Source organism: Erpetoichthys calabaricus, chromosome 2 (genome assembly GCF_900747795.2).
Source record: "Erpetoichthys calabaricus chromosome 2, fErpCal1.3, whole genome shotgun sequence".
Classification (NCBI taxonomy): Eukaryota; Metazoa; Chordata; class Cladistia; order Polypteriformes; family Polypteridae; genus Erpetoichthys; species Erpetoichthys calabaricus.
In genome coordinates, this window is record NC_041395.2 from 234,278,230 (window position 1) to 234,297,866 (window position 19,637).

The 19,637-nt window shown below is 37.5% G+C and overlaps 1 protein-coding gene across 1 annotated transcript; it reads right to left on the reverse strand.

The window, feature by feature from the left end:
• Positions 1 to 2,256: 2,256 nt before the first annotated feature.
• nkx1.2la (NK1 transcription factor related 2-like,a) lies at positions 2,257 to 7,365 on the reverse strand. Its single transcript, XM_051922598.1, has 3 exons — positions 6,898 to 7,365; positions 6,392 to 6,398; positions 2,257 to 3,419 (listed from the first exon to the last, which is right to left on the reverse strand). The coding sequence occupies exons 1-3, from the start codon at positions 7,117 to 7,119 to the stop codon at positions 2,695 to 2,697; spliced, it is 954 nt and encodes a 317-aa protein (XP_051778558.1). The 5' UTR covers positions 7,120 to 7,365; the 3' UTR covers positions 2,257 to 2,694.
• Positions 7,366 to 19,637: the final 12,272 nt, after the last annotated feature.

Consider the following 19,637-nt stretch of genomic DNA (forward strand, 5'->3'; position numbering starts at 1 on the left):
TTTGGTGCTACTTCCTCACTCTTAGAAAGTTATGTGTTTTGAATTCCTGTCTGATGATTTTGTACAGTCTGCATCTACTCCAGGGCCCAGTGTGCTCTGCTTCTTAAACACATGCATGATAAATTAATTAATAACTTTAAATTGACTCAGGGTGTGTTACATTTAATACAGTTAAGATCAGCTCCTACCCTGCATACCCCTGCAATATCCAAAGCAGAGATCTCTGAAAGAACTACTTGAGAATTTTTTTACTTTTGCAAATCTTAAAGAAACACCAGACTCCAACCTCCGCAAGTTTGAATAGTGAGTTCTATAATGTATCATTGGAAATATAAAAGAAAATCATGTTTACCTTTAAAAAAAGCAGAGTTTAAAAATAGTGCTATGGAACTTTAAGAAATTATATTGATATGTTTTTTCATTTTTTTTTTAATAATGGAAAGTTCTCAAATCTACACAGTGCAATTTATAGTAATAGGGTACAATAGGCAAAAGGCAGAAACCAGCCATAGAAAATAAATCAGTTGTTTACATGACCAACTCATCGAGACATTTTTGAGAGTTCAGTTAATCAAAACATTTTAGGGGAAAAGTGAGAAAAACCCACAAAGACACAGACAGAATGTCTGAACTCCACATAGACAACAACAAGGCACAGGATTCACATCCATAGATACTGAATCCACAAAGCAGGAGTGCTAACCAGCATGCCATTGTGCTGTCCACTTTTAAAACTGAACCCATAAGAAACTTCAGTCCACAATAATAAGACAATATAGATTACTTGAATAAGTACTTAAATATTTTTAAAGTGTGCAAATTTGAAACTGATTACATCTATTATTCTCTATTATATGTCATATCGTCTGTTATTGCTCTGCAAAAAGTTCTCGGGGGTCCACATCAATGGCAAGTAGGACTGTGTTCATACAATGTGGGAAGTGACATCCTTCACCTCCTCTACAACTCTGTGATGGCCAGTGAGATTTTCTACGCTGTGGTGGGCTGTGCTAGTAACATCACTTCAAGAGAGGCCCACTGAATCAACAAGATAATTAAAGGGCAAGCTCAGTTATAGGACGCACTCTGCACCCCCTGGAAGTGGTAACTAAGGAGAGAATTAAAACAAAACTGAGTGCAATTATGAACAATGCTACACATCCTCTCTCTGACACACTAACATGAATTACTTTCAACCAACAAATTATACAACAGAAGTGTGTCAAAAAACACTGCTGGGGGCTCCTTTATACCAACAGCAATCCATCTGAAAAATGCCTCACTGTGACCGTGACAGCCAAGTCAGACGTTTTCTTCTTTATTTTCTAATTATTTGAGGTAATTGTTGTTTCTTTGTAAAATATTTCTTGAGCTGTACCTGTTGCAATATTTGAACAAATATACTGTATACCTGACATCTTAAATGTTGGAAGCATAATTAATAACATTTTCTTGAATGTTATTTATTCCTTTAACCTGATATTTTTTATTTTTCATAGCAATATTTTACTGTGTGGAATATAGTTTAATATTAAAGCATGTTTTTGATGTGCTGAGCTCTTATTTTTTACAATTCTTGAACATTGAAATATTGTTCACAAAAAACATTTTTTTTTCCTGATGCTCACATTTTTTAAGCATATATTCATACATTTATTATATTGTTTCATCTGTTCTGTGTTTTTTTGTAAATTACGGCTCATGGGTTGAAGTTTATTTGGGTAGATACAGTACATATAAAACATTTTAATGATTATTATTATTGAACATCATAGATACATTTTATTTTTAAAGCTTCTTGTTACATCAAGTGCATTTAGCTCTCTGATTGTATTAGATTCAAGTGTAAATACTTAAGATCAGCTCGTGGGCTAAAACAAGAAAAAAAAATTTGGTTGCCACCTTCATTGATTTATTAGCCTGTTGTGCACAGAGAAATGGACATTGTTGTATAAGCTGCTTGTGAATAAGTATCAGAAAACAAACGTATTCAACTGACAAGTTCATAAACATTATCTTTTCATTATTTCCCATATTGAGAACATACATTGATATTTACAATACTTTTATTTACGTCACTTTTTCACATATACTGAACTGCAGTCTGGGAAATATGAGTGCATAATAATTTGTTGTCAGTTTTCTGCTTTGTCCTTCAGTAGTTGCTTACAGTTAATGTTTGTGGTGTTTCCACATACAACTTTGGAAAAAAAGTTATATATTATGTTGACAGGTTTTTATTCAGGTATGGAAGCACCTCTTTGCGCAGACACCAGACATAGACTCCTTTGCCTTCTGTATTTCAGCCGTATGTGATGTATTTGTGTGAGAAATAAATAAATGCTCTACCAATTTCACATATAATTTCCAAATAGAGGACATACTGTACAGTATGTGGTATCCACTGACAATACTCAGTCTTGGTTATCTACAGATATAGCAGCTTGGCACTGGAAAGTTTTTTATTCTTCTACCATAATAAAGAAATGCTTAGTGGAGAAGAGATTGCCTTGCTAATTGCAAAGTGCTATGAACTCTTCACTGTAAGCATACTAGTGTCATTAAGTACATGCATTTGTTGCAGAATACAAATAAAAAGGTATACCAAATGACAAGAAGTTCACAATATACAGTACATAAACTGAGTCCTGAATTTAACTAAAATGCTTCTGGTTTACAAAATATTTTTGGAGTCTATAGATGTTGTGAATAAAATGGAGGCGGTAAGTAGCCAGAATGCAAGAAGGGATTGAGTAGACTTCCAGTGGATGGCAGTGAAAGTGTGCTGGAACTATGAAAGACCATATTTCCCGGTGTGAAGGCTGGAAAACTTTGGAAATTTAGTCCACTAGGACCGGGAGGAGTGGGACTGTCTCTAATACCTGCAGAAGAGCCATTGCCAGACTGAATTGTGTTGTCAGCACCAGGATTTTGTTTCTTCCACTTGGTCCTGCGGTTTTGAAACCAGATTTTGACTTGAGTTTCGGTAAGGCTGAGCGAAAGGGCAAGGTTCAGGCGTTCACATACAGATAAATAGCGGGTTGAGCGAAATTTGTTCTCTAGGGCCACCAGCTGTTCATAGGTGAATGCTGTCCTGGCCCGTCTGGGCTTGGAACATCCGTGATCAGACTTGCGCCTCTTTTGTTTCAATGATTCCTTCTCTTCTGTCACAAAATTAGTTTCATAACCATACTCTTCCTTCCGTTGGCTAGATTCTTTTGCTGATTCTGTTAACAGGGAGATGTCTTCAGAGCCATTAACCACATCTCCCTGTTTGGCTAAACATGTTTCATGTATTTCCTTAGGTAGACATTCAGTATCTAGAAGAAAACAAGCATAATTATGTGTTAGATAATAGTTATACAGTACTAAGAACAACTTTAGCTCTTTCTTTTCTAGATATTCATTTTCAGAATCAGCTAAATTTCAGATAGTGTCATGAGGAAGAAAAAACAAATGAACTGATCCAACACAAAAAATGATGCTAATGGAGGATCAGTGTGGCTTGTTAATTTTAATGCCACTCTGAGATTTGCTGGAATGCGTGTGATGAGGGCACTGCAGTTCCTCCGGCAGTGGAGCGTGATCAGTGGCTGTGCTGTGAAACATGGTGGAGATGGAGTAGGGTCTTTTCATCATTACATTTGGAAGTAGTGAATGAGAGGTCATGTGGTCAAGCGTTATGTTACTTGCATGCATCTGCCCTTGAAAAAATACTGAAGGATGGCCAATAGGCAACCTCAATCCGCATCTAGAACCTGACTCAAGACTTTTTGTACTTCACTGAAGGGCCCTGAAAAGATGAGAGGTGGACATGACAGGAAGAGTGGTTCTAACTCTTATAGTTCCCATATGTCAAATGTAACAATACTTGGTCAATTAACATAAACTCGTTCAAATCAAGAGTCAGACGTGCTTTTCTAGACCTAGTGGGACTGCTGTCCAATACCAACACCAGAATCGTTTTCCCCTGCTGTTCCAAGACCAACACTACCCACCCATTCTTTTATCTTTGAACCCGTTCAAGGTCACGGGGTAGAAAACTTTGTGGTGCAGGGTGGAGACTTTAGTAGAGGTGCAAACCCATAGCCACCATCATCATGTACACAGCCACACTGTCACCGAACGGGGCAGTTTAGAGTGGCTTGTAAACCTAACCTAGTATTTTTTGACGGTGTATAAAGAAAAAAATCATACAGACAGGGAAAAGTGTAATCTTAAAACAAACCGCGATTTGACCAGGGACACAAAACCAGGAGTGTTGAGAGCCTGCTGTCAATGAAGAGCACTGTACAAAAATACATTGGTGTGGCTTTGAGCCCTGGAACAGTGTGGCCCTATAAAGGCCAATGCATTAGTTTGCATTGCTGCCAAATAAACTGAGGTATATTAAACATTTCTATTAAAAATATTTAAGTTATTTAGTGACACAACATTGGCACGATGTGCGCAACTTTACCCAGCAGTTTTACTGCGTGGTGTGTATAGTTGGCACCTGCATTGCGTCTGCTAATGCCGACTTACGGCTTACTGGTCTGTACGAATCTGAAGAGAGTAAGATGATTCAGGAAATTCATGGATATATGAGGTTTCAATAAACAAATGAATTTATTGTATGCTGTTACTCAATGTTTTATATAATACTTACAGAATAACAACAGAAAACGTGAAATTCGCATTTTGACTTTCACTCTTCATAAAACAATCCATTATGACATTTAAATGAGTGCGGTTGTATTTTGTATAAGAGTTTGGCTGTCAGTAATTTTTTGACATCCACTGTGTGACAGTGTTAACAGTACTGTTTCAAGGTTCTGGCTCTTATCTTAGTGGGAACCAACATTCCAAAGCTCATATATGCTTTGCTTCGTTGTACATTCTGCTGAAGAGGTCAATGTGTGTGACAATATTAGCAGATAAGTAATCATTTAATCAGACATTTGTGTCCGTTATTTAGTGATGGGCGCATGAGTGACGTGGGAGTGAGTGATGGACTGACATTATGCTGTCTTAAAAAAGTGTAAACAAATCCGATAGATGTGTGGGCTACTGTGAAACTAAACTGTAAACGTTTATTTCGGCGATTTGTTTGGAATGCTTCGATGGTTTTAGCTCTTTGCTTAAGTTACAGGGTATTATTTATTATATGTGATCTATTATTAAGCCATGCTGTTTGTCGTCATATTAAGTGATTTAAAACACTGAGTATTCGATTTATAGGTTTTATTTTTGTAAAACGAAGTTCTCCGGCCATCTTTGAAAATAGCATCACATTTCTAAACTCGCGTATATCTAAATCAGAGCAGTAGCGCATCCAGGAGCAATAGGCAAAAGGCAGGAAACAGAGTTAGACGGGGCCTCAGGGACACCCCATATATATAGGGGGCAAATTTAAAGTGGGTACTTAAAGTGACTTGTGTCTATGGAACGTGGGAGGAAAACATGAGTTCCAGAAGGTAATGCCAAATAGATACGGATAGAACGTGCAAACTCCACACGAGCGACCTCGGGGGAAAAAACATGAAGTGCTTGCAAAACTGACCTGGGGGGCTCTTGTTTTACCTTAAAGAGATACAACATTATAGATGCATTTTAAGGCATATTTAGATCTACAAACTATTAATATGATCTGAAAATGTAATTAATTTCTTTATACATCTGAAAAATGTCACAAATATTTGAACATCAGTCTTAATGATTGGTAAAAGCTCTTGTTTTACCGTCAAGCGATAAAACTTCTTGATGTATTTTACGGCACTTTTTGATCAACAAACTAGCAATAAGCTCTAAAAAAAGTAATTCATTTCTTTATAAATGTCACAAATATACGAACATCGGTCTTAATGAGAACTATTGCTTTGAATATATAGAGGATTTCTATTCTTCTAGCAATTAAATAATTCTAAATGTTAATACAGATGTAAGTTACAAAATACATATTCTGTATACACTTAAACAGGGTTGCTGGTATTACAAAGTACTATGAAATTTGTGCAAATTTATTTCTCAGTTAAAATGTCATTCATTTTGTTGCATTGTTGCATTAGAAAGAAAGAAAGAAAGAAAGAAAGAAAGAAAGAAAGAAAGAAAGAAAGAAAGAAAGAAAGAAAGAAAGAAAGAAAGAAAGAACAGAGCTGGCAGAGATGCTCACTTATAGGTGATTCAGATCAGGTGAGTAAAAATAATCCCTTAATTATTTATAAATCATAAATCGCTATAAATGTCATGTTGCGGAAAGCAATACAGCGCAAATCCAACTACCTTCTCTCTCTCCAGGACGTACTAATGGAGTTTCATATTTGTTGGCAGATCGATAAATGTCATCTATTAAAGGTAAGTTTTAATCGAACAATATTTAGGATCAGACATGGATGGGGTTTGAAGTTTGTACCTTCAAGCTGTTGGAAGGAGATATGCAGCAGTCAGTAATGGGATATCGATCACAGCAAGCTGAGGCATCCTCAATGGGACGATTTAAACAATTACCCGGCCTGACTGTCCCCATGCCAATCAGACACTCTGAACTGTGATATAAACAGGTAAATGTGATATCTTTAAAGGAAAAACAGCGCAGAAAATGTGAAAGAGCTTTGCTTATAAAGTGACAAAAGGAGGCTGCATGTCTCTTTGTAAAAGAGCAAATTATTAGGATTGTGTTTAAAAGAACACAATTTCACTTTTTTCAAAAGCATCTAATTTGATGTATAGATGTTGAATAGTACAAGTATTTCTTATTTATTAACAATTGACAGAATGACTATTAGCATACGGGTTCCTATTTAATGTTGAACGTGCAGTAAAGCATATTTCCCTAATAATCACATTGAAACGCTATAATGTAATACCATTAGATTGCATTTTAAAATCAGTCTTCCCTTACCCGAAACTCTATTTGGCGAATCCACTTGCAAGTCCCTGTCCCCGTTGCAAAGATCCATTGTCTGCAAACCCAGTTTTGAGCCTTCCATGGAAAAACTTCAGTGAAACATTTGCAGCCTCCGGAGAAAAGCCTATTTGTTTTTTACTGGTGAACTTGTTCGGATCGAGGATGTCAAGAACAGAGAAAGAAATTCTTTGGGCTGATGGCATCTTCACCCCACTGTCCTGGCGCTCTAACATTTCAAAATGTATTTAAAGATCACTTATAGGCACAATTTAGCCAACAAAACTGGAGAGAGAAAAAAAATCGTTGTATCCCTCAGAGAAAATGATTGCAGTTGAATGAAATCCTTAGTGGCGCATAGAGTCGGTACCTACGACTTAAATCTCCTTCCTTTAGTGGCGATGACCCTTTAAATGATTGCTAGGGGGAAGAGGTGCCTGATCTTTAAGATGAGGGTCGAGTTTACTAGTGAGCGGAACGCTTTACTGGTCATGAAGGCGCACGGGCTCTGGTGGCCACGTGGTTTTGTTCAGCATTTCTTTGGAATGCATCCTCTTTATGCGTGTATGTGCACTTGGCGCGTGCTTTACAACTTCATCCACTTATACAACATTCATGCTATGTTGTTGTTTATTTCAAAACAAACCTACACTACACCTTAACGTTTTGTATCAGTATCCATGGTTTAAATTTTTACTAAAGATTGATTGATAGGGAGAAACAGATGTATATGTAAGGCACTATATCTGATCAATACAAAAGTACCCACCTTAAAAGAGATGACAATTTAAAAATGAGCATGAAAACGTTTTAAAATTAAAAATTATTAAACAATTATCCTGCTACAGCTGTTGTTACTAGTGGAAATGTTCGAGATATTGCGAAGACGATGGATTTTCTGCGGGCTCACATTGGTTATGTTATTAATTAAACTTCGCGATACCTTTAATTCAGATACAGCAACATTCTGGAGTTGAATAACTTTTACGTTTACTAACAAAGCAACCTGACGGATCATCAAAATCAGACCATTCCTTTCCGAAACCATTCAAATTTCACCTATATTTTTCTAAAACAGAAATTGTACTGACGTAAATGGAGTTATAGTTTACGTCACGACACGTTTTTGTAACAGTTGCATCATTTGGTTTATATGTGTCACGTAAAAGTAATGTATAACTACCATATTAAAATAATTTAAAGGATAATTTTCCAATAAACGATTTTCATTGCAGATGCAGAAACATCAATTACAGGCTCTTTTAAGATGTATTTTCAGGTTGTAATATACCATGATTCGCTACACCCCTATATTCACAGCTTTCCCCCGAAACTATAATTACCGGTTATAATGAGTCCAGTCTCTTTCTTCACACATTATTATGTAGATGTGCGCATTTGCATTTGATGTTGGCTTTGCTGGGCGTTTGTAGACAGGAATGAAATAGCAGTGGGCGGAGAACTTAACTCACCCCAATCTATATACAGATGGCACTGTAAAGAGGCTTTTAAACATGCGTTTTCTCTTGTGAAAAACCGAGCGACACATAAAAACCTGGCTCCTGCAACAAGGCTGAAGCTAGAAAAACTTTTACAAAATTAAAAATGAAATGTAATGTTTAATATTTACTATGTTGTTTGTTTTTTGTGCTAAAATATTGTGCTCTCAATTCACAAACACATTTCGCATTTTAAAATCTACGTCAGTAAATTCCTAAACAACAGCCAGTAGAAAACCATTAAGAATCTTAACTGTCCTGATTTGTAGCTGAATGAATTTAATTTGACTACTTCGCGTAGAACAAAGAATACATTTAAATTCTTTTGCTCGTCACTCACAATTAAAATTGGATAACACATCTATCTATCTATCTATCTATCTATCTATCTATCTATCTATCTATCTATCTATCTATCTATCTATCTATCTATCTATCTATCTATCTATCTGTCATGCCTATTTTAAACGTTTATTTAGTTTTAATGTTTTGATGCTACCATCTAAACGGAAATAGTCGCATGTAATATATAGGCTGTGTGCATAACTGATCAATTTTATTAAAGTTAACCTTTTTATTCATTCATTCGCAGTTTTTTTTTTTCTTTCCAAGTACAAGGTTACGATGCAACCCCCGCACTGATCAGCCCAGGACGGGACGAGGGCCTGCTTCCTTTCCTGCATGCTAAAATACACAAAACGGTATTTTGTGCTCTTTCATTAGAATTCACTCAAGAGCGCATCTTGAAATGCTTTGATGCAGTGTGGTTTTAAGCCTTGGCTTGTCCTGATGGTAACTGATGGTTGAAACAAGCTCTGGATCAATATTCACAGCGGGTGTCCTGAGCTGATAACGCTCTCCAGGACAATGTTGCCTATCGGTGTAGGCAGCTGAGATATTACACTATTAGCGATTTTGTTTTAAATAAGCTGCTCTATTTCTGAATCTATTTAATGCAATTCACAGTAGATGTTATCTTGGAGGTGCCGAAAGCTGCTGGGAGAAGTTAGGTAAATGTAAGGGTTGATAGCTGCGAAAGTGACTGCATGTTTCGTTACTAGCTGAAGCAGCCGCAAGCGAAAATATTACGCTTATAATGGACTGCAAACTCACTCCGTATGCTATGAATTAGTGTCAGATACGAACAAAGTAATAGGAAAGATGACGTAGTCTGACACTTTTACAAACAACGTTGGCATTGGTTAGCCAGAGAATTTTTGGCAATTGCTTTTATGTGGTCTGTGAGATGCACATGAAATGTTAAGCGGTCAATACTAAACGTGAAATATTAAGCGAGTGCCTCAATTTACAAGACTTAAATTTTCCCACAAATTCCCTTAGATACATGAATTACCCTCTGAATTAATTTTAGTATTATGTAAAGGTATTCATACGAATTTCGTCCAATACGTCAATCTGTTTTTTAAGATGTTAACTTTTGTCACAATCATATTAATAAGGTAACATTTCCAAACATTAATAATATAAGGATTCAACTCGCTTATGCCAGGGTCAAGGTCTCGTGGTGGGTTGGAGTCTACGTCAGCAGCATTGGGAGCAAGACAGGACTGAGCCCAGAACAGGGCGCAAATTCGTCGTGGGACACTGTCTCTCTCTCTCTCACATACACACACACACACACGCAAACACACACTCACATCAGCAGTTAACCTAATCTGCATGCATTTGTTAATGTGGAGATGGAAAGCTGAAATACCCAGAAAACCCACAGACACGAACAAATCTGGCAAACTCCACCCGAACAACTAAGTTATATCCGCGAGGCAGCTGCGCTAATGACTGCGCCAGCATACCAACCGAAATACTAATAATATTAATAATTAATATAAATCTAAAGAGAACTTCAAGTGAGTTACACCAGGACCGCACACTACTAAAAATAAATGTGCCAGAGCGGTTCTTTAGAGGGATGCCACAGGGGAACCATTTTTGGTTCCCAAAAGATCTATCCACATGAAGGTTCAAGAAAGAACCTTTATTTATTTAGACCTTAACAGGTTTCATACAGTAAATAACCATGAAAATATGGTAACAGGTTTGAAATATCAATTGGTGATGATTTTAAAAGGATCGTCACTGCACACAATCACAAGTCCAGATAGATAGATAGATAGATAGATAGATAGATAGATAGATAGATAGATAGATAGATAGATAGATAGATAGATAGATAGATAGATAGATAGATACTTTATTAATCCCAATGGGAAATTCACATTCTTCAGCAGCAGCATCATACACGGAGCTGCTGAAAAGGCTGCCACTCAGATTTGTTTAATTTGTCAGTATCCTGCTAGGCAGCCTAACATACATTAAAGATTTCAGGATATTTTCTACCTGTTAGGAAATTTTTTCTAGCCACATATGCAGAGGACCCATCCCAGAATGCAAGCACCAATGTTTCTAGGAGGAACCACTCAACCAAATAAAGAACCATAAAATGCCATTAAAGAATGATTACTTTTATGTGTATGGAATGAACTCTCCTATGAAGAGGTTTTTTACATAATCAAGAGAGCACAGAACTGGAAGTCTCTTGACCTAGACAAACTCCAGAATTTCTAAATAAAGAGTTTTCCAGTCTACATCAAGATTTGCTAAGAGCAATAAGCAAAATCATCCAAGATTGAAACAGTGGTGTCACTAGGGGATGGGGCGGCTATAGCCCCTAATCTATTGCACCAAGCCACTGATCTTTTTTCAAGACTGTACAAGAACAATATTGTTAAGCCCCTGGTTTCTTTATCTATCCTATTTAATTCAGACTCTGTACCGCAAAAGCCCAAAAGGGATACATTGCACCACTTCAAGGGGGTCTGCCAACTCCAACCTCCATTCAAATATATATATATATTGGATAGACAATCACACAACTTGAATGGGAACCCCGAATGGCTTAGGGTTAAAACAATGTGAAGTAACTACATTGGGGTGCGTAGGTATGGGCTTAGCACTCTGACAATGTTGGCAGTAGGCTGTTTGGCTCTTAAAAAGATCAGTGATGCCTTTGTGGTCAAGCACTCTGTCTCCTTATTTGGCTGCTCTGCACAAGCTTGCACATAGAAGTCAATAACTCTGCTTCATGCTGCGTACCCTGGGTTCAGTGGCTACATCATCTGCCACACTTTACTTCTTCGAGCCAATCCAAAGGCAAGATCCCACTTGAGGATTGCCACCAGCTTTGCCCCCAGTCCAATTGACTTATAAAGGTTGTGCACCACTTTTAGGCAATGCAAGCCTTCCATAAGTGCAAAAGGACTGTAGGAAAGTAATGAATGTATGCAAAGACCAACTACTGATCATCAAAGCAAAAATGAAAAAAAAAGTCAGAGTATAGCATCAATCAATCGCAAAATGTTTTTTGGTAGCATCCTGCTGATATACTGATTACAGTAAGTGCAACAATCGTCCAATTACTGGAGACCTTTTCTGAAAGAATGGAACATAGACATGCACATGTATCAAGTATGACAAGATAGAAATGTTTTTTTTTGTTTTAATTTTATTGATTTTATTATAATCATTCCACACAAATAGATCAAATTTTACAAAAAAATAGGATTGAAAACAAATCAACCCCCACCCCTGAGAAAGAGAGCATGGCCAACGGAGTAAAACTTAAAGCTAGTAAAAATAAGTAAATTGATGAGTTTAATAAGTGGATAAAGATAAATGGAGAAGAAAAAGAAATGGGAAGAGAATCTGCTTCCTCAGTGCTTTAAGAGCTTATTCTAAAATATTATTGATTAGATCCTGCCAGGTTTTGAAAAAGTTCTGCACAGATCCTCTAAGTGAGAATTTCAAATAGCAATACACATCAGTTACCCACTGACTTACAAGACCAGAGTTAAGATTCTTCCAGTTTAGCAATATAAGTCTATGTGCCAATAGTGTAGTAAAGGCAATCACAGTTTGTTTGTCCTTCTCAACTTTAAGCCCATCTGGAAGTACACCAAACACAGCTGTTAATGGGTTAGGAGGGATTGTGACACCAAGGCTGTCTGATAGGCATTTAAAAATTTTTGCCCAGAATGATGTTAGTTTGGTGCAGGCCCAAAACATGTGATCCAGTGAGGCTGCAACTTGATTGCAGTGTTCGCAGGTTGGATCTTGCCCTGGAAACATTTTGGGCAGTTTTAAACAAGACAGATGTGCTCAATATATAATTTTGAGTTGAATAATTGTATGCTTTGTGCATATGGAGCTTGAGTGAATTCTCTGCCTTGCTACCTTCCACTCCTTTTCTGAGATGTTGAGTGAGAGATCCTTTTCCCACTGTCCTCTTGGATCTTTGAAAGGCAGGGACTGTAAAATGATTTTATATATTGCAGAAATACTGTCTGAGTCTGTGAAACTGAGCAATATTTTTTCCAGCATAGAGGAAGGTGGGAGATGAAGAAAATCAGGCAGGTTCTGTTTGACAAAGTTTCTAATTTGAAGATAGTGAAACAAATGTGTTGCTGGAAAGTTAAATTTGGATTGTAATTGTTCATAGGATACAAATATGTTGTTTATATAAAGATCTCTAAGTAATTTAATCCCAAATGTTTTCAAGATATTAAAAACTGCATATGTTTGTGAGGGTTGAAAAAGATGGTTCTCATGCAGTGGTGCCACAGATAAAAGATTCTCTATCTTAAAATGTTTTCTACATTGGTTCCATATTCTGAGTGAGTGAAGCACAATTGGGTTGTTAGTATATTGCAAAGCAGAGAAAATAAAGAAGTACTGCAGGATTTTATTTCTATTGCGGACCAAGCCTGTGTATGTTCATCTATTTGTGCCCGTGTCCAGGTTTTTATAGTTTGTATGTTTGCTGCCCAGTAATAAAACTGAAAGTTAGGTAAAGCCATGCCACCTTCTGCCTTAGGTCTTTGTAGGTTCGCTCTTTGGATATGTGGATGTTTTAAGTTCCAAATAAATGAGGCTATGGTTGAATCTAATTGCTTAAAAAATTATTTATTGATGTATATTGGAATGTTTTGAAATAAAAAGAGAAGCTTAGGAAGGATATTCATCTTAACAATGTTAATTCTTCCAGCTAGAGTGAGATGAAGGGTTGACCATCTATGCAAGTCTTGCTTAATTTTTTCCATACAGATGGCAAAATTTTGTTGATAAAGAGCTTTATGTTTACTTGTGATATTTACCCCTAGGTATTTAAACTGATCTGCAATGATAAAAGGGAAGGTGTCCAATCTAATATTGTATGCTTGAGAATTCACTGGAAAGAGCACACTTTTATTCAAATTAATTCTGAGAACAGAAATCTTTTGAAATTCTATAAGTGCTGTTAGGACTGCATGCACAGTATTTTGTGGGTCTGATATATACAGTACCATATCATCTGCATATAGAGAAATTTTCTGTTCAAGTTCTTCTCTGATAATCCCATTTATCTGATAAGCACTTCAACAGTGAACTGCCAGTGCCTCAATGACGATTGCAAAAAGTAGTGGTGACAAGGGACATCCTTGTTTGGTACCACATTCTAGTTTAAAGTAGTCTGAATTAATGTTGTTAATACAAACTGAAGCTTCTGGATTGGTATACAGTAATTTGATCCATGCACAAATGGTTAGGCCAAACCCAAATTTCTCTAATGTAGTGAAAAGGTAGTTCCATTCAATCATAAATGCTTTTTCTGCATCCAACGATAATAATATCTCTGGGGTGTTTGACTTTGCTGGTGAATATATTACATTAAACAGCCATCGAAGACTGGAAGCTAAGTGTTGGCCTTTAATAAAATCCAGTTTGATCTTGTGATATTACCGAAAGCAGCACTTTCTCCATTCTTCTAGCTAGGACTTTGGAGAGTATCTTAACATCATTATTCAGAAGTGAAATTGGTCTGTATGATGCACATTGTAATAAGTTCTTATTTTGTTTAGGAAAGATGGTGATTAATGCTTGGCGAAAAGTTTGAGGTAGAATTTGATTGTCTCTAGCTTCTGTAAATGTTGCTAATAAGAGGGGAGCTAGCTGAGTGAAGAATTTCTTATAAAATTTGACAGTGTAGCCATCAGGGCCTGCTGCTTTCCCACTCTGAAATGACTTTACAGCATCTAGTACTTCTGATAGCACAAAAGGTTTATCAACTTCCTATGCAGTATCTATTTGTAGTATCTGTAATGCATCCAGAAATGCATTAGATTGTGTGTTGTCTTCTTTAAACTCAGTAGAATATAAGGATTTATAGTAGTCCCTAAATGTGTGCATTATATTTTTATGGTCAATGATTTTGGCTCTGTTTGTGTTGGTGATTGCTGGGATTGCATTGCGAACTTCTTGCTTGTGGATTTGTTGAGCTAAGAGCTCATTAGCTTTCTCTCCGTGTTCATAGTAATGATGTCTTGATTTAAAAATGAGTTGTTCAGTTTCTTTAGTTGTTAAGAGGTTGAGCTCTGAATGCAAAGCCTGCCTTTTCCTATGAAGAGCCTCACTTGGACACCCGGCATGTTCTTGATCTATTCTAGTAATTTCGCTGGTTAGCTCTGATACCTTCTTGGTTTCTAATTTATTTCTGTGGTAAAGATATGAAATAATCTGTCCTCTTAAGAAGGCCTTCAGAATTTCCCAGAGTATTCCTGCAGAGACCTCTGAGGAAGTATTTGTCTCTAGAAAGAAACTAATTTGTTTTGATATAAATTCTGTACAGTTCTCATCTGCTAATAGAAGTGGGTTAAGACACCATCTGCGAGATGAGTATGTGGGGCATAATGATTTTAGCTCCAAGATCAGTGGGGCATGGTCGGAAATAACAATATCGTTGTACTTGCAAGATTTAATGGTAGGCAAGAAATTATTATCTATAAAGAAATAATCAATTCTTGAATAGCAATGATGCACTGGTGAGTGGAAGGAATATGTTCTTGAGTTTGGGTTTAGAAACCTCCAGTGGACTGATAAGTTGTGGTCAGTTAAAAACTGTGTAATTGTCTTTGCAGTGTTAGATGTTATCACCCCTGTGACAGGAGACCTATCTAAGAGTGGATTTAAAACACAATTAAAATCCCCAGCCATTATAATTTTATGAGTTTTCACATTGGGAATGGATGCAAATACATTTTGCATGAATTCCCTATCATTGACATTGGGTGCATAAACATTTATCAAAATCACTTTACAGTTCTGCGGTGGGTTGGCACCCTGCCCGGGATTGGTTCCTGCCTTGTGCCCTGTGTTGGCTGGGATTGGCTTCAGCAGACCCCCGTGACTCTGTGTTCAGATTCAGCGGGTTGGACAATGGATGGATGGACTTTACAGTTAAATAAATTGCCCATGACAATCACATATCTCCCTTAAGGATCAGATACTACATCTGATACCACAAATGAAACTGTTCTATGTATGAGAATTCCCACACCTCTAGTTTTCTTTGTATAGCTGGAATGGAACATTTGGCCAGTCCAGTCTTTTTGTAGCCGGAACTGATCCTTGCTTAGTAAGTGGGTCAAATGTAAAAATAATATTTTAGCGTTTAGACCTTTTAGGTGAGAGAATACTTTCTTTCTCTTTAATTCGTGATTCAGGCCTATAACATTCCAGCTCACAAAGTTAACTGTCCCATCATGGAGACATTGATTCTGAATTATTTATGTCATTTTGTAGTCTTAACTGGAAATGAGACAGCTTTAACCTTAATTTCCAATTTTCCCATGAGTTATTACCATGCAGCCTATTGTTACATTGGTAATTATAATTATAAGGACTAAAAGGATAGATTAGATATAGCTTACTCTCTTTCTCTCCCTCCCTTATCCCCCCACCCCCACTTGAGGCTTGACCCCACTTCACAAAATCCCAGTCCTCTGACATATCTACAGACAGAGCATGTCCAAAACAAAACAAGCCCCCCAGCAGTGACGTTTGAGGATTAAAAAATAGAGATATCTATTGCTGATAAAGTCTAAATACTATAAGCATAAAATATATTCTTCAGCAATCTTGAAATATTAAGATAGTAAACCCAAGGAATGGTGTTAAAAGTGGCCCTGCTTAAGCATAGTAAACCCTAATGCAATAATAACAACAACAATAAACTAAGGGTATGATGTTAGTCTCCTTTAGAATAGTAAAAAAACTACATTAATTTCTTTCATACATATGTGTACAATTGTAATTAAAACATAAACAGAAAGTGGCCGAGAAGAGAAAAGGATGTATAATTATGGTACCGGTATCATTGCAAGTGGATCAGACAAGAAGGTAATATCTTCTTGCCATGCCATGACAGGATGCGACTCACGATCGTATTTCAAAAAAGTGTCAAGATCAGCTTTCTTAACTCCTTTTCTGCTTCCTGCGTAGTGGTAAGATGTAATATTTGTCTTGAATGTTCACTTTCAGTTTGGCAGGATACAAGAGGATATATCTGATATCGGCTTTCCATAACCGCTGTTTAATGTTGTAAAAATAGGCACGTTTAGCAGCTGTTGAGGGTGGGAAATCAGGAAAAATATGAATGTGGTTATTTTCAAATATAATCTCTTGTTTCGGGCGGCACGGTGGCGCAGTGGGTAGCGCTGCTGCCTCGCAGTTGGGAGATCTGGGAACCTGGGTTCGCTTCCCGGGTCCTCTCTGCGTGGAGTTTGCATGTTCTCCCCGTGTCTGCGTGGGTTTCCTCCAGGTGCTCCGGTTTCCTCCCACAGTCCAAAGACATGCATGTTAGGTGGATTGGCGATTCTAAATTGGCCCTAGTGTGTGCTTGGTGTTTGTGTGTGTCCTGCGGTGGGTTGGCACCCTGCCCAGGATTGGTTCCTGCCTTGTGCCCTGTGTTGGCTGGGATTGGCTCCAGCAGACCCCCGTGACCCTGTGTTCGGATTCAGCGGGTTGGAAAATGGATGGATGGATGGATCTCTTGTTTCTGTCTGAGAAGTGATATTACATTAAGCTTAAATTGTAATCTCTCGAAGCGAACAATTAGAGTCCTAGGTTTGGAGGTATTTGATCCACGTATGCGATAAGCTGCTGCTATCTTGGTATTTGATTTAAAGTCCTCTCCAACTATTTTTGAGAATAGTTCAGCTACGAATTTCACTGGGTTTGGACTTTCACGATTCTCAGGTAGACCTTCGTTTCAATTATTATTCCTTCTGCATCCATCTTTCAGAGCAGCAAGTCTGTCTCCGAGTTTTTTGCATTCGGAATTCACAGCTGTAGCTTTTCCATCAGCAGTAGATGCCAAATGTTCAGCTGTTTCAATACGAGTCGTTAATGTCTGCTTAACGTCTTCCAGCTGATCGGCAAGTGCTCTCAGTTTGGACGCATTTTCCTGAATGTGTTCCTCAATTTTTCCCAGCATACCTTTAAAGGCTGCATCAAAGCGATTACACTGTATATACACGTTTTTCCAAGTCTTTATTATCCTGCTGCAGCTTCTCATTTGTCTTCTCGCTTTCTTTCTTTATATTTTTCTGAAAGTCTTTTTTGAGCTCATTTATGGCCATGGCCATTGTTGCAATCATTACCTTCAGTTCGGACAGATCGTTTTGGCTTTCGTGCCCTGCGGGTGAAGTGGCAATCCCCGTATAGCCGGTGCTTCCAGCTCGCAATGAGTAAATGAAAGCGCGGACTGCAAGGCCATTTCCAGTTTCAAGTGATATTCTGGAATCGGCGCGCTATCGTGACCTGCATCACTTGCACGTTCGCTCCCATTTTCATTCTCGACAGGAAACGATGCAGCGAAGCAGGGTCCTGGGGAGTCCGTGCTTTTGCCTGTCTGTTCCAGGTCAGTCTCTGAAAGGCCGTACTTTGCACTTGGACTTAGTGCCTGTCTAGACTTGGATGTAGCTTTAGATTTATTTTCCGGTGTTCTGACATTTCAGCATACCTATCAGAATGGCATACTGTGGGCTAATGCGCATGCGCAGAACATTAACATGGTATTTGCGCATGCGCTAAACTTTGTTTTGCTCTTGTCAGGATACCACCGACTAAAGGTAATTGCGCATTATTAGTACCATTTTTACTGTCCATTTGTTATATACAGTAGCTACAGTTTGAGAGCAGTTCACTCATAAAAAACATAGTTAAACTGTTTGAAAGTGAAGTTTTATTATAGTTTTCTGAAGTTGTTTCTTGCGAGTTCAGCAAGATGCTTCATGCACATTGCGCATCTGCTCCAAACAGAAACATCTAATGTTTTCTTATTTTTATTAAATCCAACATGTCAGGGAAGCTGTTGAACATTATCATTACTATTGTTGCCATGCATCTTTTATTTAAATACAGCTTGAGTAAATCTGACCACAGATATTATCGTGTGGTTACACAAGTTTCTTTAGGTCTCTTACACATGCACTATAGCATCCAACAGTATCTAATACTGCTGTTAGGTAGTTCTACATAAAATATAAATTTATCTAAGACAAATTTCGGCTGTAGGAGTAAATGTATTAACATCATACCACTTATAACAGGACAGGTATGCTATTCTGACAGTATAAATGTAGCTTTCAGAACAGCATACCGCTTATAAAGCAACAGGTATGCTATTCTGACAGTGTAAATGTAGCCATCAGAATGTCATACCGCTTATAAAACAACAGGTAGGTATGTTCTTTTGATAAGGTATCTTGAACTGATAGATATAGCTATCAGTTTGCACTACCCGTATGCTATTCTGACAAAGTATGCTGAAATGTCAGAACACCATTTCTTTCTGACCCCCTTTCTTGTTGCTAATGTTTATATACTGTAGTAGAAATTCCTCGGGTTGGGTAAATACAGGATACCTTGGGATAATAAGAAATAAGAAAAAAAATAAAGCCGCTGCTAACGGAGCTCCGCTTCAGACGTCCGTCTCCCGTAATGGACGAGACCATCTCCTGACAAGACAGAAATGAAACAAGGAATGTTCCTACATGAATCCTTGTCTCTGTTATTGCTTTGCAGGAGGCTCAATATTTGCAATTGATAACAAAAGCAGCATTAGTCAGTTTACATGAATGACCTACAGACATGTAACAAAGATGAAAAACAACTCAGGGAAATATTACATGTCTTCAAGACGTTCAGTGATGACATGAGGATGGAACTTGACTTATACTGTCTTTTTTTAAGAGTGAAAAATTTGTTAGCAGTCAAAATATCCAAGAATCTGAAGTAAGTTAACATGTAGAAAAACTTGGGAGATGTTGAATGTGATGGTATAAAGTCCAAAGAAATAAAGAGCAATAATCACAGAAGCATTATCTCCAAGTTTGCATTTAGCCTACTCAAAGCCAACT

What these genes read in the sequence shown, in the direction of transcription:
- nkx1.2la (XM_051922598.1), bottom strand. Translation starts at nt 7,119, where the DNA reads ATGTTAGAGCGCCAGGACAGTGGGGTGAAGATGCCATCAGCCCAAAGA.